Below are 22,833 nucleotides of genomic sequence, written 5' to 3'. Positions count from 1 at the left end.
CTTTACGGACATTTTCAGATTTAAAAATTTTTATTTTTTCTATAATTGTCAATAAAATTTTATTTGTATGTTAAAAAAGCGTGAAAATTTAATACAAGACTCCTGATATATTGTGAATATAGCAGTTGAAAAATACTAAAAATAATAGCTACAATTTTTTTTTATTATCATTTAAAGTTCAAATTTTGACAAAATGTAATAATTAATTTGTAGTTAAAAATGTATATAATGTTCAGTTTTTATAGATAAGTATTGAAAATTTAAAACAATGTTTCACATAATAAGGTTATATTTAAATTACTTTATTCACAGTTATATCATCAAATATACTTAATTATATTATAGGCTGACTTCTGAATCGTCTTCGTTCTGAATCGTTTTTCTTATACAATGATATTATATAATTGAATTCAAATTTAACACCATCCATTACATTGACCCACTTGTAACCTACTGTATAGCAGAGTGACATCCACTTACCCCGCCCCCCCCACCTTTTTTTTTGTGTCTGTGTACACGATAAGCAGTCGTAATAATGCATCGATTTTCAACTTCAGTATCTTGTTCGATGGGAAAGTGAATATTGTTGGTGCATTGGGGATGTCAAATTTGCAAATTCCCAACAGTTTTTAAAAGTGCTGGACTTAAATATCCAGACTGACAAACCATCTCCGCTCAGAATCGTTTTTCTTATACAATGATATTATATCATTGAATTCAAATTTAATATCACAAAATCCATTACAATGACCCACTTGTAACCTACTGTACAGCAGAGCGAGACCCGCTTGCCCACCTTTATTGAGTTTTACTTCCTATAATTATCAAAAAAAATTTATTTGCTGTGTCAAAACGCATGACAATTTATTATAAGGCTCCTGATATATAGTTAGGTACCTACTATAGCAGTTGATAAATATTTAAAATACTTATGCACAATTTCTTTTTATAAACATGTTAAGTCCAAATGTTGAAAAAATTTATCAAATTTAAAAATTAAAAATTAATTTGTAGTAAAAATTTAAAAAATTTTCCAACTTTTATAGTTAAGGATTAAAAATTTAAATCAAGGTTCCACTAGAACAAAAATACTGTTCATGACACACATATTATTTTTGAATTTTTCTATAACACTTATTTTATTGCAGTAAAATCGTTTCTCTGTATGATTTAACATAGTAAACAATCACAATTTATGTTTTATTAAAATATTGACTTATATTTAACATTTATAAAAAAAATACATAAATTATATTTCTATCAACTCATTAGACAACCATTCAACATATCAGTTAATATATCAATTTAATATTGATCACATAAGTGGCCAAGTAAATAGTGTCATGTCCATCTTGCATTATTCTCCCCAATATTACTTAAAATTCATCAGCCATCATAGTTCTTTGGTTTAACGCAGCTGCTGTGCTATAGTCATTTATTATAATTGTATTATCCTATAACATTGCATAAAATGTTTTAATTTAATTTTAAGCATAATTTTTTTATTTTCTTAATAGTCTTACATCTGGCAATGGACTCCATAATTTGACTTCACTACCAATACTGCTAGTTGCAAACAAAAACTCTGAAGGGTGTGGTTGTAAACAGTTTACTACAAAATTATCACCTTTCAGTGTGAGCAAATTCTTCTCTGTATTTTTTTCCCATACAAATATTAAACCATCATCTGAACCAGCTATGATGAATTGATTTCGACTATAAATAATGTATAAAATAAATATTGTAAGATTCATTATTATATACTATTGATAACAACTTCACCTTCCAAAAAAGTTGGCTTCTTTGTTGTAAATGCAATAATTATTATTACGACCAATATATCTACAATAGTAATCTTTTGCCTGATTACGAAAGTATTTCTCAAAAGCTTTCTTCTTGGCTTGGTCAATAAGAAACCATACTGGAACATAAGATGTAGTATCCGACGTTTCAAGAATTTTTTTTCCTAAATTTAGAACACAAACAATTGATGTAAAACAATAAATAGTTTATGTAGAATACTATACATGTAACTACAAAAATACTGTTATAGGAGTTACCATCAAATGTATCTTTATTATTAGATTGTGCGTTTAATAAATCATTATAAAGACATTTGTATGCGGCACTAGTTTTATATGATGGGTATTTCATTATGAACTGATCTAAATACATTTTGGAATCTGTTAACTTGTCCAGTTTAAACAGGCTTACTGCCAACTGAAAATGTGCTTCCATATGGTTAGGCTCCAATTTTAATGCAGTCACACAATCTTTGAGAGCTGCGTAGAAGTCTCCATACCACTTTCTTTTTATGTAGGCTGCAGCTCTATTCGAAAACAGTTCACTGCATTTATGAATATTTATAGCTTCATTATAAAGGATAATAGCAGCAGTATAGTCTTCGTTTTCATATAAATTATTTGCCTGTAATTTATAACAACACTTTAATTTATTTACTGTTTTATAAGTATAAATATATGACATGCAATTTACAATGTATATTTCTAACCTTTAATTTTAATTGTACTACATTATCTGGTAGTGTCAAATGAGGAACAGAAACTTGATCATCTATTAAATTTGCAGAAGAAACCTCCTTGTTTTCTCCTTAAATTATACAAATGATTAAATAACACATAGACTTTATAATTGTATTAAGAAACTTACGAGGAACATTCATAAATTTAGGGATGTTGAAAAATGCATTATCAACTCGATTCACCAAGTCATATAAGTATACATATTCACAACCATAATTAACCAACAACTCTTGTCCATCAGGACTAAAAGTCAAATGAGTAATTCCATAATTTTTTCGTGTTATTGTTTCACTGTTCTTTGGTTGGATGTGGCCTGGTAAAAAATATTGGAGTGCATTGTTAACATCATTGCCATCATATATCAATGCATCTTCCGAAGGTTGTTTCATATAAAACGATGACAGCGATTGAATCATTCTGCGGTCATACAATCTCACATATTGATCATTAGAACCAACTGCAAGCTGCTCAGATCTAATTTGGTTTATATCTAAGCATGTAGGTCCAATCCTACTCCCAGAATTACCACATATCTTCACCAAAGTATTTTGAAGTTTTCCGATAGAACATTTATGTCTCATTCTTATATCATGTTGGCTGTATGAACATCAAAAAATAATTTAGTGTAAACATTATTACAACAATGGTATGATTACATTGAAGCTAAACTTAATAAATCATTATCAAACATTTACTAGATGAATCATACCTAATGCATCCATCCCCTGAAGCACACCAATAAAGACTAGGCAAATCGTTTGCTACAGCTAGACTTCTGATTTCTCCATGAAAACAAACGCAACTCGTTAATTTTTTACCCGTAGTTACATTATATGTATGTGAATGCTGATCAGCAGATGCAGTCGCAATTATATCATCATTATAACCAGGTATAAACTAATGTATATATAAAAAAAATAAAAAACAATATAATACAATACAACACAACAAAATAATAATATCTATTCCAACATTTTTGTTTAAATTGTTTTTTCTTTCTATTAACCGAGTACATTTACTCTTTTCACCGATAGAATGTGGTTGCACACAAACCAAAACGAGTCGTAGATCGCCGTATATACACAAAACCCCACTCCTCGGCTTCAGTCGTATATGCTAAGTAACTAAAATCTCTCAGCGAACGGAGTAAATATAGGTTTCTTAAAAGTACACTGCAATGTGTTTAATTACCTTAAAAGAAAATATGCTGTCATGATGTAAAGTTTTAATAGTAGTTTTAACTTTTTGTAAAAATGGATCCCATAGTATTATTTGATGGTCGTTAGATGCTGATGCTAAGGTACTGAAAAATTAAATAGATTATATAAGTCTTAATAATTATATTATTTTATTAATAATCATACCTACACTTTTATTCAATTAAAATAATTATTAATTTAATATACATATACCTTCCACTTTTATTCCATTGTAGGCAATTAACAGCTCCTCGATGTCCTTCTAATTGAGCGAGTAGTCCAAGTTTTGAAATACATTTGTAATCTATGTTACTTTTTAATGCATACTTTGTGCGGATGTGATCCTAATCATCAATAATAGTTTTAAATTTTAAGTGACTGAATAGAATAATAAAATATAGTATGTTTTATATTACGTTCAATTCTCGATTCCTTAGCAACTGTAAAATGTTCATATTTGTTGCTGAAGACATATTGATATTTCACTTGCACACTCTCAATCAATTCTATAACTTATAATAGTTCAGGAGTCGAGTTAAAACATAGAATTTGAACTACTCAAAACTCAATAAGAATTGAAAGTTAAAATTAAAATATGAGGGCAATTCAAAAATTTCTTAAAAATAATACATACATTTTCACCATGTTTCTACAATTTACAAACTACCAACGACAAATTTATAACAGTTATTAAGTTTATTATAAACAATGGGATTTCTAATGTAAGAACATCTCTATTGAATTTTAAACTGATTTTTATTGAAATTTTGTTGGAGATTTTGGACTTGTTCGCTGTGGGTTAAGCAGCGTTCAGTCTTTGGTACCTATTACTATATCACTTTTATTTACCTACCTAATATAAATAATTTAGAAGAAATTCTCACGTAGGGGCGGCGCTACACTGAGGCCAGGGTGGGCAAGTGCCCCCCCCCCCCCAACATTTGATTTTGCCCCTCCTTTGCCCCACTATATATTTAATGTTGAATATTTTAATCTAATCTGAAAATGAATTTTATTAAATACTATAATGTTTAATATAGGTAATACTATCCTAATAATTCGTAATTATTTATATTCATTTAATACTAATAACTAATGGTATGTTGATATTTAGATATAATCATAAGAACTAAATTAAATAAATGATGCTAACATAATAAATTGCATTTATTGATTTTTAATTTAATAGGTAATACTAATATAGTAATTTGTTGCTATTTAGATTCTTAAAAATCCCTCTCTGTGACTCTGTATATGTTTAACTGCAATGAGATACATGAGATACATTTATTACAACTTACAAGGTACTTATTGCTCATTCACGTTGTGACCGGATGGAATATGAGACAGCGTCGTTCATGTAGGTGAATGGTCTGGCAGGTGGCAGTGGTCGCTGCATAGGGTTTTGTGGGAGTGTAGGCGATTAAAAACCCACGCTGTCGTGCAGTCAAATAATATAACAATGACAGATACTCGGGACGAGAGACGCTTGAAATCGAGTCCGATGGTCATTAGTTTTTTGTCTGTGGTCTGTAGTACTCAAAGATGTTATAAACGAAAGGAGGCAGCTCTACATGTCAAGGATGGTTCACGACTTATATGATGGCGTCGCCGGTTTATAACGTCTTTGAGTACTACGCCGTGCAGACGGAAGCGCACATAGTCTATACCAGTGATCTAATACTATAAAACGGTAAGCATGTAGCGCCATGGAAAAATTACGAATAAAACTATATCAATACAGAATTCGTCGCAGTGGAGAAATTGCTTATGTGTTGTACCTAGGTAGGTTGGTCTAGGATAAATAAGTCTCCAAACCACCTCCGACCACCAAAATCTCCACCAAAGTTGGTATCCACTTTTAGCTAACACACCGCTAGACCAGAGGGCTTGTATATTAATATATTATTAATTGTCATAATTATGAAAACTTAGTAAGAATATGTGTTTATTATACGAGTGGAGTTTACATAAAGCCGCTGACGGGTATACGTAGGTACCAATTATACACCACTGACGACAACATATTTTATAAGCTACCAGGCAAGAAATTTTTCATTTTACTTGTATTAGTTAGTAATTAAAATAAATGTCAGTGGTTATTATAACTTGTTTATCAACCATAGACATATTAATAATTTATTATGTCAATGTTGTATAGTTGTATACCTACTAAACGACACAATTATTTTAATAACTGGACGACAACGTTTTTCTCCATATTAGTATAGAGGTACCTATATAGGTACTCTAAGGGCCTAAACATTAATCATAACTAATTCGTAACTAAGTAATAACGTATTATCCTAGGGATAAAAATAAAATTAATTTCTCTAAATAATTGATTTTATACGATACATTTTATACTTGAAGATATAATAATTACTAAACGTACCTAGGTATTGTTTTTATACAGTTTTTATTAGGTACAGTCGGAGTCATGCATTTTGCCCGGTGGTGGTTTTAGTTTATTTTTATTTGTCGTAGTTATTTATATTAGAAAAATCGTTATACCAACTCAAATATTTTTAGATATGCATTAAATATTTTTGGTATGACGTGGTTTCAATTCTTCTTATAAATCTTGATTTTCTGAATGCATACCAGGTAGCCAAATTCCTAATTTGTACCTATTCTATAAGTTAATTATTTTAACACGGTCATGGTCGAAGGCGTGGTAGGTATAGTAAAATCACTAGAACTTGTAGCCAGTATATTGTCATACTTAAAATTTAAGGTAGTAAATAGTCAACAATTACGGTGGTAACTGGTAAGAAAACATAATAATATTTTGATAAAAAAAGAATTGACTTATATTTAATATAAATTTATTTTTATTAAATTTATTAATTAATTGTTCTATTAATTTTAGGAAAAAATATTGTCTGAAGTTTTACAATACCCAGAACGCCCCAGTATATAACTAACATTATTTGGTCTGTCGAAATTGTATACCCACATAAAACAAGGTCATGTATAATAAGCGGTTATAATAATTCTACTAAAATAGGTATATATTATAATGATCGCTACAGTATATTTTATCAATGACATTGTTCTCTAAAAATGCAATTTAGTATCAACTTCTGTGACACGTTAAGAAAATGAACAATTATAGTACTATATATAGCGCCTATGACAAATATAGAAGACAAAACAATGTTTAAATAAAATAAAAAATAGATTATATAAATAATACAACGAATATAAATTAATATACAAAATTCAAAATTGTATTAATGTTATAATATAATCATAGGCTTGCAGACCTTTTGGGCCCCCTTTTAACAAGACATGTACTATGTACATATTAATCAGTGGTATATATATATATGACATATGTCACATCCACTTAGTGTAATCGTATTTTTCATGAAATGGATATCCATTTCATGAACTTTGATCATATCGTGTAAGTCAAATTTATTTCATTAAATGAAAACTCTTATTTTACACTTAGTGTAATATTTTTAATTAATTACATCAATAGGTAACTTTTCGTGAAATCGAAATCTTAAAATACTACATATTATATTAAACTCTTATTTATTATGAAAAAATAAAATCAATTTAAATTAAGTTTACTTTTTAATGTATTAAATTTATTCATGATTATTATAATATAACAAATTACTATATAATAATATAGGTAATGACTTTTCGTAAAATCAAAATCTTTAAATACGATAACACGCATCTAGTATCTGTCAGTGTTTGGAAGGAACGGATTCCTGGAACGAATTCCTTTTTATAAAAAAAGAACGAGGAAATGAACTAGTTCTTTTTTTCAAGGAAAAATAAAAAAATTGTTTGTTCCTTTCTAGTTCCAATAGTTTACACAGATAATTATGTGAATAATTGAAATTAAGATATATTTTTTTTAATGTGTATAATGTATATTGCTAATTAGTGATCGTTATCGAGTATCCACGTTAAGACAATCGACATACGTTGGCCAACAATTTAATTTTGAAGAAAATCTCAAAATAAAATTATAAAATATGTACCTATACTTGTAGTTATATATTATAGTTAAAAATTAAAGAAGTATGCAAATAAAAAAAAAAAACATAAGTGATTAAATAAGAATTTTTATTTTATTTGGAACTAAAAAAGGAACTCGTTCATTTTCCAAAGGAACGACAAAGAAACGAACTCTTTTTTTTTTTTTAAAACGAGGAACGGAACGAATTCCTTTTTATAAGGAACTTGCCAAACACTGGTATATGTAGGCATTAAGATACTAATAGGTACTGTAGAACTTATACTGTACCTACTACTAATATGTTATCGATAAATAATCGCATCAATTGTATGGGTGTAATACCTACGACTATGGCATTTTGGAAAAGTTCTATATTATATCATTTTTATTTTTATTTTTACATGATGCCAGTACGTCCTCTGACTTGACGCAAGCCGTATATTACCGTTTATTACGAAATAATTATTTTAAATAAAATAGAATTTGATTCATTTTCTGAATTTTATGAAAAATTAAATGCTTACTACGTAGACAAATCTGAGAAAAAACTACGTACCAAAAATGAGGTTCAATTAATGATTGAAGAAATCTTAGCAGCCAAAATAAAAATGTAAGTGATTGTTAAAATACACAAAATATTTACACTTCAAATGAAATTATTACAATCAGCCATCAGGGCTTGTATTTCAAAAAAATATATAGTTTTATGTTATTTTGAATTAAAACATTATTCAAATTATGAGGACACCACACCCTGCATGACGTGTTGTCTCCGTCTTACAAATGTGTAACGTACCAAATTTACACTCAGCAGTTCCCGTTTTATTCCGTTGGCTTAAAAATTAAAGTGAATAGAACTATTATACAACTTGATGGTAAGAACATTATCCGTGTTTCTTTGAGAATTTTTTTACGATAATTGAAGTTTCATAATAGGTCGATTCATTTTAATTTTTAAGCTAACGGAATTAGACGTGAACTGCTGAGCGTAAGTTTCCTATGTTACGCGTTTGTAAGACGGAGACAACATATTATGCAGGTCTGTCCACTTATGCTTTTATCGTTATTAAATCAGTTAGTATTTATTAAAAATCAACCATAGAGGCTGAACTAAAATGATAAATATTTAAACAATATTTGTTTATAATTTGAAAATTACATTATTTTATAGTGGTAAAAAAGAGAGGCGAGATTATTATCTTATAAAAACATAGATGTCCTGTGCGTTACAGATCAAAAGTTTTCGATCGAGGACCGTCAGATCCCGCCATTGTACTTGTAGTTATTTTCAATCAGAACGAACATAAACTTCACCAACTCGGAACTCAATATGGTTTAGTAAAAGGGTGGTACAATTCAGCAAGTTTGAAACTCGCGACATATAATTTTTTTTAAATTACTGAAGTTAATGATAAAGAACTTACATTACGTGAAACAGTTTCTCATATTTCTGGGGGACAAGGTTTTTTAAGTTGTACCTACTTGTAAACGCCAATGTGAATTAAAACGATGTGCTTGTTTTAAAGCTTCTGTAAAGTGTAACAGTCGTTGCCATAACACTAGTATTTGTAAAAATAGTAATAATTTATTATTTATTTTTTATTATTATTATATATAACTATAATAATATAATAGATTCAAATTAAACTTAGTTTAAACTGATTTTATTTTTTCATAACAAATCAGAGTTTAATATAATATTATGTAGTATTTGAAGATTTCGATTTCACGGAAGGTTAGCTATTGATGTAATTAATTTAAAATATTACACAAAGTGTAAAATAAGAGTTTTCATTTCATGAAATGGATAAAATATATGTCCTTTCATGAACAAAAATTTGACTTACACTATATGATCGAAGTTCATGAAATGGATATATATTTTATGAAATGAAAACTCTTATTTTACACTGAGTGTAATATTTTAAATTAATTACATCAATATATCCTTATAAAAAAAATTGTGCCTATGTATTTTTAATATTTTTTACGCTATTGTAAAAATATATCAGGAGTCTGGCATTAAATTTTCACGCTTTTTTACCCAACAAATAAATGTTATTGATATTTAAAGAAAAAAACAAAAAAAATTAAAAACTGACAACGTCCATAAGCAGCTCAAAAAAGTCAAAATATTTTTAAAATTTTATGGTGTATAGCAAATGAAAATATAAACATTCAGTAAAATGTTCATGTTATTCGTTTTTGAATAACAATAAAATACATGAGAAATCGAGTGAATATCCAATATTGTGAAAATATGAACTTCAAACGCTCATAAAAATTTAATTTGACTTTCTTATAGACATTTTTTTTTTGATAAAGGTAGATAATCTTATAAGGAATCTTGTATTACATTTTAAAATCTTAGATTTAAAAAGTAAAATTTTTATGAATTCTATAAACTCAAAATAATTTGGTAATTTTCGTGATTTTTCCATATTTTGTCAATTTTTGAACTTTAAATGCTCATAAAAAAAAACTGTGACTAAGGATTTTCAATATTTTTCAACTGCCTTTGAAACAATATAGTAGGAGCCTTGTATTAAATTTTCAAACTTTTTACCCAACCGATAAAGTTTTATTGACATCCTAGAAAAAAAGACTAATAAAATTGGAAACTGAAAATGTTCCTAATAAGTACAAAACAAATTAAAATATTTTGAAAATTTTATCGTGTATATAAAATACTAATATAAATGACCAATAAAATGTCATGACGTGTATACGTTCATTTGTTTTATAGTTACACCAAAAACCAAAATCGATTTTGTGGAAAACCAAGTTTGCGTAAAAATTAACGTTTTTCCTTAATTTTTATGTTGTTTTTCTCGGCGCTTTTGAAAACGATTGGCAATTTTAAATTTTGACGTCCCAATGCACCAACGATATTAACTTTCCCATCGAACAAAATACTGAAGTAGAAAATCCAATCATTATTTCGACTACTTATCGTGTACACAGGCACAAAAAAAAGACACACACTATTGTATAAAATCACAAATTCCACAAAGAATTTAAAACGGTATCTTTTTTGAAAATCCTTGTAATTTGACATTTATAAAAGTTTACTTGTAGGTGATTCAAAAAAATAAATAAACTAAGAATGAACGTAAATAGACCAGGCCTTGAAACCGATATTACCTAAATCCAAAACCGAAACCAAAAAAAATTGAAAACGGGTATATGAAACCAAAACCGAAATTTCCTAATACTGGTATTGAAAAATTTAAACCAAAATTGAAAAAAATAAAACCGGTATATACAAAATCGAAACCGAAACCGAAATTTCTTCAATCGGTTTCAAACCCTGAAAAAGTGATAACCCAAAATGTATATTATTGCATTTATGCTTCAACTAATTTAGATAATGCTTTTGTTTTATCATTGCCACTCTATTTATTCCTAATAAAAAAGTCAACCTTTATAATCCAATAAACCAATTATTATTTTAGATTTTTGCCTTTTTTTATGAAAATATAATAAAATACATTACAAACAGAAATATTTAGGAAATGTAAAATATATTACAAGACAGATACAGGTTATCACTAATATAATTTCTCAACAAGTTCAATAAAATAAACAAATAAATAATTTTTTTGTTAAAACTTATAAGCGATTCCCCTTTGAGGACTAAGATTTTGGCGCCCCGGGGCAATTGCCCCTTGTCGACCCCCCTTAAAATGCCACTGGATATACCATAAGCTCTATAATTCCCAAAAAGAATATTTCAAAATACATTTATTACCTACCCGTAAGCATGGCTCTCGATAGAATGGTTGCACATCGGCTTATACTACGCAAAGTTAGTACGCCGTGTAAGAGAGTAACAAAACTTTGATTGGAAAAATTTGGCACTTGAGTACTTGATCCAAGAAAAGGTTCGCCACCCCTGACATAGACAATTACGATGAGCTGGTCCCAATTACGTCACGTGTCTATTTAACATTTCTTAATATCTCTTAAAGTAATCATATTTTTTCATTTTTTTTCATTCTGGTATTCGAATTTCCATTTTTTACACATACAAAAAAGCACCGGACATACGCTGGGTGATAGTATCATTGAATTGAGGTTCATTTCCTTGGCAACCCCACTATTGAAATTTGGAACCGAACCCAGGGCATTCGATTGTTCTTCGTTTGTTCTTGTTTGTTCCATCATCGTTCCTGACTTATAGCCGATTAACCGAGGGGGTGCCAGGGAAATACACCCTAGTTTAATTTAAGCGCCCTCATTTTTTAAATATAAGTTTGTTAATAATTGGTAGAACTAATATTTAAAAATAATTAATATGATTAATATTTAAAAACAATTAATTTATAAACCCATTAATAAAAATACAATATTTAAAAATATATTTTAATATAATTCACACACACAAATTATTAATAAAACTGATTTTTTTAATTGCTTTAATGTTTTGGGTAAGTATTTTACTGTTATTAGTTTTTTTTTTATTGAAATTTGATTTATAAAAAAATATGTTCACAAAATGTTTTATTAAGCCCCCTCATTATAAATGTATAAAAAAATCTGTATTTATATTTTTGAATTAGTATGTTTTTATATTATTAACATTACTTTTATATTTATATATTTTAATTTGCTTATTTAAAAATAAATAAATATTACATATTTTACTATATTTTTAAATCTAGTTTAATAAACCAAACCTATATTTAATAACCAAATGTAATTAAAATAAAAATCCCTATATTTTTATATTATTAAATATAGATTTTTTTAATAATTTTAATAAAAAAAATATTAAAACAAATCTTATATGAATATAAATACAGGGATTTTTATTTTAATTACATTTAGTTATTAAATATAGGTTTGGTTTATTAAACTACATTTTATTTTTTATAAATGTTTTATTCAATTTTTATGTTTTCTTATTAAGAATATATATAAAAAAATAATATTTTAAAAATTATTTTTTGTTTGTTGAGTTATTTTTGTTATAGTTGTTGTTATTTTTATTCAATTTAAACTAATTTAACTAAATTAAATATATTTTTACTAAAAATAATTTTTTTATTCGAATTACATTGATTTATTGAATATTTTTTAAACTTGGTTTTGAGTAATAAAGCCAAGCAATTCTAATTAATAATTATTTAACTAATAGAAAAAATAATGAATTGAAACAATTATTAAAATAAAAAATCCAAATTACATTTTTGAAATTACATGATATAAAAAATTAATTTTGTATTCAAATTAGATATTTCATTTTAATAATTGTATAAATTCATCATTTTTTAAAATAAGTTTTATTAATAATTAAATGAAGTACTTGGCTTTTTTAATTAAATATAATAAATATTATTTGATTAAAAAGCCAAGTTTAAAAAATATTCAATAAAAAATATAATTGGATTAAAAATTTTAATTTTTATAAAAATATAATTTGAAGAAAAAAATATGTTGAAATAAATAATCTAAATTTAGTTAAATCAAAATATAGGTAATTATAATATTCAACTAAGATTTACTCATATTGTCACAACGGCGACACTCATTATAATCTAGAATCTAGATATTAGGTATTTTTTTATTAAAATCTTAAAATATTAGCTTATATTTTATTTTCTTAATTTCAGTAATGCATACAACCATTTTAACTACGTCCAACTCTACTGATGTTTCAACAATGGTCGATAAACAAATAAATTTGAGTTAACCATCTACCTGTAAGTTTATATCTGTATTATTTTCTATTTACTAAATTTATAAGATCTAATTCAACATTTAAAAATCTGTTTCTGTAGCAAAGTCGAAAAATACTACAACTTTGGATGAACTTAGTAAACCAAATTTTATTCTGTGATATCACTATACTATACTTACCTACATTATACCAATATCAATATTTAGTGAAACCTGTGTAACACAAGACTCATAAAAAAGTTGATAATAATTTATAACTTGTAATTATTGTTGAATAGATATTAATAAAATATGTGTGCATTCGGCCTCCTTTTGAATTTACAAATGACACTACAATACTGCTATATAAATACACGATCAAGTGATTTATATGTCAAATATGAATATTGATAAAATAATATGATACAACAAATTTTGAATATGTTGTAATTCTATCTAATGTATTAATTCTACGATAAAAAATAATTTGTTATATTCTTTGAATTCAATGATATCATTGTACAGTAAAGCTTCCGTTAAAGGTCACCTCTATGTAACGGTCAATTTGTTTGGTCCCGTCGAGTGTTATGGGAAAAATACATTAATACTTTTAAATAGCGGGCACTCTAATTAACGGTCAACATTTAAAAGTATATCAAATGGAAAATTATTAATTCGAAATAATTTTTGACAGTTTATCTTTTTAGACGAGCTTAATTTATGATGTCGATAAGGCGAAAATAACACTGTGTATTTTGTCATTTGTGTTCAGTGTATGTTTAAAACGTTTCGAAGTACGTACCTATAATTTCAATGGCGTCCAAACGAAAACATCTAACTTTACCAGAAAAAAATTTAAATGTTACATTTTTACCAAAAAGAAAATGTGAGTGCACGTACTCTTGCAGATAAATTTTGAATAGGAAGAACTCAAGCCACCGACTTAATAAAAAACAGAGAAACGATTTTAAAATTATGGAAATCCCACGGTAATGATCAAATGAAAACTACGAAACGTCATAAAACCGAATCAGGCAATATCAACTAAGTTGTATACGAATGGTTTTGTGTAGCTCATGATAAAAATATTCCAATCAGTGGACCAATACTTAAAGAAAAGGCTTTACAAGTATGTAAAGAATTTGAATGTGAACATTTTAAAGCGTCAAATGGTTGGCTTGATAAATTTAAATCACGCTACAATATTTCTTTTAAAGTGGTTTGCGGCGAGAGTAAATCGGTTGATACGGAAACAGTGGACGAATGGCGTATAAAAGTCAAAGAATTAATTTCTTTTTATGAGCCACGAAATATTTACAATGCAGATGAAACAGGATTATTTTATAAAATTCTTCCTAATAAAACATTAAGTTTTAAAAATGAAATTTGTACTTCTGGGAAAAAGTCTTAAGAGAGATTGACGGTCATGTTATGCGTTATTTTAATAGGTGAATTTGAAAAGCCACTAATCATAGGTAAATCTAAGAAACCTCGTTGCTATAAGAATGTGGACATTAAACGCTTAGACCTACACTGGGAGGCAAATAAAAAAGCATGGATGACACGATGAATAATGACTGAGTGGTTAATGTGGTTTGATGAAAAAAATAAAAAATTAAAGCGTAAAATTATTTTGTTTTTAGATAATGCAACATCACATCCTGATTTAAAACTACAAAACATAAACTTAGTATTTTTACCACCAAATACGACGTCACACTGTCAGCCTCTAGATTAAGGTATAATCTAAAATTTTAAAGTTATTTACCGACAAATGATACTTAGGCGAATATTATCACAGATAGACGTAGTAAAAGATGCTGATGAACTTGCAAAAAGCATTACTGTATTAGACGCTTTGATGTGGATTAAACAGTCTGTAAAGCAAATAACTGGTAGTTGTGTTACTTAATGTTATAGAAAATCAGGTTTTATTTTGGAAAATTTGCCTGTAGATTTAGATAACACAGATCTTGAAAACGAAATAATTGTTGGTGAACAATTAGTTAATATGCTGCCAAATCATATGCAAGGTGAAGAGTTTTTTTTGGTCGACAATAATCTAAGAACTGAAGAAGATAGTACTGATATCAAGTCATTCATAATAACAGATAATGACGAAGAGGAAACACATGAAGAAACTGAAGAAACTGAAAAAACTATTCTGAAGTTTTAACTCAAATAAATCAATTATCAGCTTTCACTCTTAAAAAAGGTGACGTAGATGGTTATGACATGTTAAAAATCGCAGAAATGTATTTTGAAAAAAAGTGTTCAAATAATCAAATGAATCTAAAACAAACTAATATAACTCAATTTTTTTTAATTTTAATATGTATCTATTTATAAAAGCTTATGAGAAATATGAGATTTTTTTTTTAGTTTTAAACTGTACCTACCTACCTACCTACATTATTTCGTAAATCATAAATACAATTTTTAATACCCATATTCATATGTGTTATTTTAATTTTGGTGTTTTATTTTTAAAATTGTTATGACCTTTATATAGCAGTCACCTGGAAGGTCTTGAATTTCTGTTAACGGTCACCTCTAAATAGCGGTCATTATTTACAGTCCCTTCAGTGACCGCTATATGGAAGTTCTACTGTATATGAAAAACGATTCTGATCAGAGACAGTTTGTCAGGATAGGATACTTTATATTATATTTATATTGTTAGTAATTAATATTTTTATGGTAGCCGGTTAACCAAAAGTATTAATCCTTATTAAATAATAAAAACGCTTGATTTTCTATGGATATAAAAAGGATGATACACTGATACAGAAGTTTTGGAACACACTATATAGAAATGGTTTATAATATTATGTACATAAAGATTCTAATCAAATTTATCTAATTAAAGATACATTTTTCTTATGATGAGGATTTTATTTCAGGGCTTCTATCATATAGCATTTCAGCATGATAAACCATACTATATGTAGATAACCACATTCTAAATTTTTCTTTATAGGAGTGGAAATTAAAACAGAACTTGATGTCAATTTATCCCTCATAGTATAATTATTATCAATCTATAATAGTTAACAATAAAACCATTGTTGTTTTATTATTTTACAGTATAACTATCAACTGTTAAATATTTACTGAAAGTCATAAAAATAATAAAAATGCTATGAGTATATTTTCAGTTTCAATCATCAATTCACGTAAATAAATTAGGTGTTACTTAGCAATAAATAAAATTAACCAAATAGAACAGCACATTCCGAGCTCATTATTATGTAGGTATAAACATTATTTTACCTAACATAGGTGGGTAATAGCCAGAGTAATAACTAAACAAAATTTAAGATTGATATGTAACGCAACAGACTTATAAAGAAGATTCAAACGATGTTATTAACAATATTTCCGACACTGACATTATTATTGATCGTGTAGTGTGAGTATTGATGTACTGTCAATAAATAAAAACTATAGTGATGAGTGATGACTGATAAAAAAATCAGATGAGTAGGCCTTATGCAAATTTTGACTTAGGGGGTGCTAAGGACCCAAAGAACCCCCCTAGTTGCACCAATGACACTCACTTAAATGTTTAAATGAAATACAATTATCTGATCCAAAAGTTCTTTAAAACTATTTCCGTATGAGCGATGGTATATTTTATAGTGAAGTTTTAAACATGCTAAGGCCATTTATAACAAAACTGGATACAAATATGAGATACAGTATTCTTACGAACTGGCTTACTGTAACTCTGAGACACTTGGCAACTAGATGATAATTTGAAGATTTGAAATTCTCTTCTATTATATCACCATTAACAATAAGCATGATTGTGATTGAGACATATGATGCAAAAGTTGCTATATTCAGAGATTTTAATCAGGTTTACAAAACATTATTTTACTTTTAAATTTAATTTAGTTTTATATTTTTATGTATTGTAAATAATAAAATATTTTCATTATAGTTTTTACATAACGATTGAAAAAATAAAAATAAAGTATTGATAATTAAATTGTAAACATTATTAGTGAATTAATTTTTTCTAATTATTTTAAAACAAAACATTAAAAATACCTAGGTAGTAGTTATTATACATAATTATTGAAAAACAAGAGAAACATTTTTAAATTTCAAAATAAAACTTAAACAATATTATTCTAAATTATTAAAAGACAAGAGGAACAATTATTTGTTTATCAATTTTAAAACAATATTATTTTAAATTACTGAAAAACTAAACTTAAACAATATATATTTTTTTTAAATCAAGCTCTAGTCTTTAACAATATTACAGTATTATTACATTTTGAGAAATAAGTCTTAATAGTAAATAAAGTCACTAGTTAGTTAATATTAAAAATCACTTCCATTCAAGTGGAAATAGTAATTTTTGTGTTAATCCTTCTATGATTGCATTGATAATGTATTTCTTATGTAGTGATACATTTTAATTCAAATTGCTGGTTGTTGATTGATTGTTCTAATATTTTTTAAGAGGAAATCAGCACACTATTATATTATTTGTTTTCTCTCTGTGACCCACGCGCAACATGGTAAATTGTACATTCACAATGATGATTATCAATTTATCATCATAACAATACATTTCTAAAATTAGAGTGATATGACATCGTATACAATTTAAAGGTAATCTAGGGCATCTTGTTGGTATTTTATTATATTTTAATTTTAAAATAGGTTATGAGTATTTTAAAATTGTAAATTGTTAGTATATTTTAAGATACTCATAACTCTCTTTAAAATTAATGTATATTAACCGCCTATAAGAGAATTATAACGCCCTAGAGAAAAATCTTACCTTTGAATTCTATAAGAAGTCATTTCACTCTAATTTTAGAAATTATAATGACTATAACCATTATTGTGAAGATAAAATTTTCTTCGTCGCACATGGGTCAGAGAGAAAACAAATAGTGCGCTGACATCCTCTTAAACATTAATTAATTTATTGATTAGTCTGATTTTTATTGTTTTATTGACGCAGGATGTAGGTAGAATATTACAGCGAGAGAGAAAATTTAGAATTTATTTTATATGTTGCTGTGGAGCTGTTGTAAATTGTATTAAGTCTTTAACTGGTGTTTCCTGTATATTATTTAAATATTGGAATATACATTTGGTTAAACTAACATCAGCTACGGGATCATGGATATATGTTTCAAAATGTTTTTTATTGCAGATTATAGTGTGGGTCTCATTATTCAGGTTTGTCAATCTCCCTTTTTGCTAACATTTCCTATTTTAGTTTGAGTTACTATCTGATTATTTTTTAGGTTAATTAAAAGTAAGTAAAAAATTCCATCGTTATTGATATCTTTGCAAGTTATATTTAGTATTGGATGTTGAATATTAAGCCATTTTAGGATTTCTTTTTCAGTGTAACCATTTCAGATTACTTTTATTGGTGTTCTGTTTTTAAAGTTACTGTATTTTTGAATAAAATTGGCATTTAAATTGCCATATTTGGTAATAAAACTATCATTTAATTCGTTGAGTATGGACATCTGTTTGTCCTCTTTATTTTAAAAATGTTTTGGCATGCTTTTAATAACAAGATTGATATTGTTTTTATCTAATTTTACTATTTCTCTTGGATCTTTTCTTAATATTAATGGGTGGCCTTTTAGTTTTATAACATGCGCTTCTGGATATGAATTTGAAATGGCACCTGATATGAGTACTAAACTTGTTCTTTCAATAATTGTGAATTCAAAGGGTATTACAATGAAGTACATTTTGTCAATTGATTTCTATTTTATAGATGGTTGACTGAAACTTTTCGATTTATCCTGTAAGTCCTGTAATTTTAAAATTGTATTAATAATTTGCAAATTAATTTTAATTCTTAATAATTTTTTCTGTGAATTGTGTCTTTTGTTATATTAATTATATGTAAAAGTACATCAGTTATGAGTGTCTGTGATATGATTTTTAGTGTGTGATATGTATATTCTACCCATCTACCATTTTGTATGCACACTGGCCTCAACTAATGTTTTTTTAGGAGACAATCAATAGCTTTTGAGTTATGATACAACCGTAATTTATTTAAAAAATCTTTAGGTAAAACATTTGTTGGCTACCTATTTTCTACTTATTTTTCTATGCTGGTCATTACAACAAAAAAAACAAACATATTATGTAGGTAACTAATATTCTAATGCCAAAATGTCAGTTATAATATGGTTATTTATGTCTCTAGATTAAGTATGGATCAATTGGTATTTATTCCAGATCCAATTGTATTTTATTTCTTCATATATCTTTATCTAATTTGTTGACTACAAAAACCACATACTTGTGACAAACTATAGGACATAATCTAAATTAAATTTTTTTTTTTTTGTTATTTTTGAAAATTGATTTTTACTGTGCATTATATGTTCTGTCAGATTTAACTTGTATCTATTTATGTTGTCTCTATCTTTTATTAAAAGGTTCACACCCGTTTACAACTAATAAATAAAATAAATAAATAACCGCACACTTTGAAATTGTTGTATCCAAAACCCTACACTTTATAATGATGTATATAATCTATTATATATTACCTATTTAGTATTATTTATTTAAAAATATATATATATTTACAATTTATATATTCAAAAATGTAAGATATTAATTTTAAAAAAATGTAAAAATGTAAAAATGTAAAATGTTTAGTTTTTTTTTAAAAATTCTTCCTTACATTTTCACTATATTATGCATGCATTTTCTGTAGTTAAAATAATTCAGTATTAAACACTATTGCCTTCTTTATTTCTAAAAAAAAAAATAATATTCATTATAACTGAAAATATTTAAATGATAACGCTAAAAATCAAATATGTTTACCAACATATTTATAGCTATATCATAAAAATAAAACTATACACAAGACTAATGGCAAGGGGCAACTAAAGACTTAAACGTGTTGGCATGATATTATACAGTATTTTATTATATTATCTATTTTATTTAGCACTAAAAATAGTGTGCGGTATTTTGCTATACAATGAATTGATAAAGTGTCCGGTTTTTGGACGCAATCATCTAATCTTATGTTAATTATCAATATATTATGAAACAGCTAACTGATTCAAGACTGTTAAGATCTAATACATACATATATACATTATCTATACATTATGTTGAAACTGATGAACTGGATATAAACTATGAAATACTACATATCTTTCTAGATTTTGATGAAACAATAGAACCAACACTTTCCAAACCTTGTAGTAGTAGTTCAGCTAAAAAAATAAAAAAAGCATGTTTAAAAAAAATATCATGTTACATATTAATAGGTAAGCATCAAACTATTCAAACCTTTCTGTATTTTTTATAGAAGTCAACAGAAATATTTTGAAAGAGGCTGGGTTTCTGTATGTAGAACAATTGACTCCAATCAAAAGTAAGTTTTATTACCGAGCTCTGAAAATGAAGAAAAGAGTTAAACGTATGGAAACTTTTAACACATTCTTGAAAACAAAATTACAAAATACAACTAAAAGTATGAAAAATAGAAGTTACTCACAACTAGGTAATAAGATAAATACTTAAGCAAACTATAAATTTGTTTGAAAGTCAAATAATTAATCAGCAGAAATCTTCAAATGGTCGAAGATGTAAATTGGATGATAAAATATTTGGACTATCAATTTATAAAACTTCTACTAATGCTTATTCGTTTTTATCCAATATGTTTGCATTACCTGTTGAATGTATATTAAACTCTTTACTATCAAAAATCTCATTCAAACCCGGTGTAAATACTCACATAAAGAATAATATTATGCACCGGGTACAAGCTTAAAACCTATTGATAGAAAATGCGTTTTAATGTTTGATGAAATGTCTCTTGAGCCCGGATTGAAGTAGGATTTGATGCTTTTATACCCAAATTTTTTAAGGCTAAAAGACTAAATCACCATAAAAAATTAAAATTACAATTACATTCAAGATATCCTAATATAGTTTTTAGTGAATTAGTTCAAAACTCAATTGACATTATTGGTTACAATTTACCACCTATGTGCCACCATAAACAATTAAAAGTTGAACTGACCGAAATTATTAAAATCAATTTAAATGTCAACATAGTTACATATGTGGATCATGGTGAGTTGTTCCCTAAGAAATGTATTAGTTTTATTATTAAACTTATTGTTAATAACTGGTGTACACAAATTAACTAAATCATGAAAGGCAAGTTAAGTTTAACATAAACTGAGTCTGATAAAATAAAATAAAATGCATATAATGGGTATGTACAATTTTTTTAAAAGGACTAGGTATAATTCAGTTTAATACTTGTCTATTGCATTAAAATTAAACCATTTATTCTATTTTTTTCTCTCACACAAATACCCCATATGCTAATGTTAGGGCTGACAGTATTGAAAATAATTTTCGGTATTACATTGAAATCAATACCGGTTTGAAACAGTATACCGAATCACTTTGGTTTTTCGGTATACCTAAATACCGTTATATGGTACGGTATACCGATATAATAAATAAAATCTAATAGTATTGATATTTTTTACTTTTATTGTTTCACATTATATATGCAATTATAGACTATAATTTATAATATTATAATCTATAATATTGCCATTGATACTAGAAAACAGCACTAAAACCGTTCATTCGGTTTCTTACGGTATATCGGATACCGTAAATATTGCCAGCCCTAGCTAATGTAGCAAAATAAAATTGACTATTAAGTAGTATTAACTGAATACTCTGTTATAATGTAATGTTACAATACATAGCATACATATTATTTATTTTATTATAATATTGTATTCTGTATTAATTAGGTTATTAGAAAACTGTTGCTTAGTATTATTATATTTATGTAGGTACATCTTATACTTGTTCTTGACGCAGGGCTGTAGTGACAGGTTCATGAACGTGTGAATTCCTTGCCGATTGCGTGTTGTGTAAACTGAACACGTATTGGGTGCACAGAGTGAGATGTGTAATGATGACCGTAATGGTGGAGCTGTAAACGACGCGATCACGTTAAGGTACGGTTTCCTAGCCACTTCTAGTCGCAGCGACCGGCCGCACCATACTGCTCACGGACGAGTACAGACGCCGCCGGCCGCAGCGGCTATAATGCTGTTCCATAGCAGAGCAGTCGTTGCGGCTCTACGCTGCGGCCAGCCGTCGCGACTAGCCACGGCCAGGAAACCGTACCTTTAGACCTGAACTGCACAAAAAAATAAACAGAAGTGACGAGCTCGCACACACCGACGACGGCCAAAGTCCGCGGTAGTGCAGCAACAGCTGCCGGCCGGCGCGGCAATCGTAGATAATAATATTATAGGACGTTTTGTATGAGGTTGCGGTATTTTTTTGTGGAAGAGAGAAATTTCAATATCCACAAGAGAGAAAGACTATAGGGTCCTTTTTTGAGCTTAGGTTATAATTTGTAATTGTTTTTTTTTAA

At 27.3% G+C, this 22,833-nt stretch overlaps 1 protein-coding gene and 1 long non-coding RNA gene across 5 annotated transcripts; both read right to left on the bottom strand.

Annotated features, from left to right (window-relative positions):
- Positions 1–1,309: 1,309 nt before the first annotated feature.
- Positions 1,310–4,215, bottom strand: LOC132947968 (WD and tetratricopeptide repeats protein 1-like). Its single transcript, XM_061018239.1, has 10 exons — positions 4,159–4,215; positions 3,956–4,086; positions 3,735–3,846; positions 3,253–3,440; positions 2,671–3,140; positions 2,513–2,610; positions 2,061–2,427; positions 1,783–1,966; positions 1,524–1,716; positions 1,310–1,454 (listed from the first exon to the last, which is right to left on the bottom strand). Exons 1-10 carry the CDS (start codon positions 4,213–4,215, stop codon positions 1,377–1,379), a joined length of 1,878 nt encoding a protein of 625 aa, XP_060874222.1. The 3' UTR covers positions 1,310–1,376.
- A 14,322-nt stretch (positions 4,216–18,537) lies between these two features.
- LOC132947182 (uncharacterized) lies at positions 18,538–22,731 on the bottom strand. Of its 4 annotated transcripts, none has more exons than XR_009664851.1 (6): positions 22,245–22,731; positions 21,154–21,295; positions 20,911–21,088; positions 20,703–20,807; positions 20,497–20,626; positions 18,538–19,189 (listed from the first exon to the last, which is right to left on the bottom strand). It is a non-coding gene; the product is annotated as an uncharacterized LOC132947182 (long non-coding RNA). The 4 variants fall into 4 exon arrangements; XR_009664853.1 differs by lacking the exon at positions 18,538–19,189 and having other exon boundaries at positions 20,311–20,626; positions 22,245–22,383; positions 22,581–22,731; XR_009664850.1 differs by lacking the exon at positions 18,538–19,189 and having other exon boundaries at positions 20,311–20,626.
- Between the last annotated feature and the right edge of the window lie 102 nt (positions 22,732–22,833).

The sequence above is a fragment of the Metopolophium dirhodum genome, chromosome 6 (genome assembly GCF_019925205.1).
Source record: "Metopolophium dirhodum isolate CAU chromosome 6, ASM1992520v1, whole genome shotgun sequence".
NCBI lineage: Eukaryota > Metazoa > Arthropoda > Insecta > Hemiptera > Aphididae > Metopolophium > Metopolophium dirhodum.
Note: the sequence above shows the minus strand (reverse complement) of the source record. Positions and strands in the feature narration are given on the sequence as shown.

Excerpts from the sequence above, each read along its gene's own strand:
- LOC132947968 (XM_061018239.1), bottom strand. The coding sequence starts at position 4,215 with ATGTCTTCAGCAACAAATATGAACATTTTACAGTTGCTAAGGAATCGA. Across the intron at positions 4,087-4,158 it reads TAAGGAATCGAGAATTGAAC|GATCACATCCGCACAAAGTA; the intron begins GTAATATAAAAC and ends ATTGATGATTAG. Across the intron at positions 2,428-2,512 it reads TAGTACAATTAAAATTAAAG|GCAAATAATTTATATGAAAA; the intron begins GTTAGAAATATA and ends TATAAATTACAG.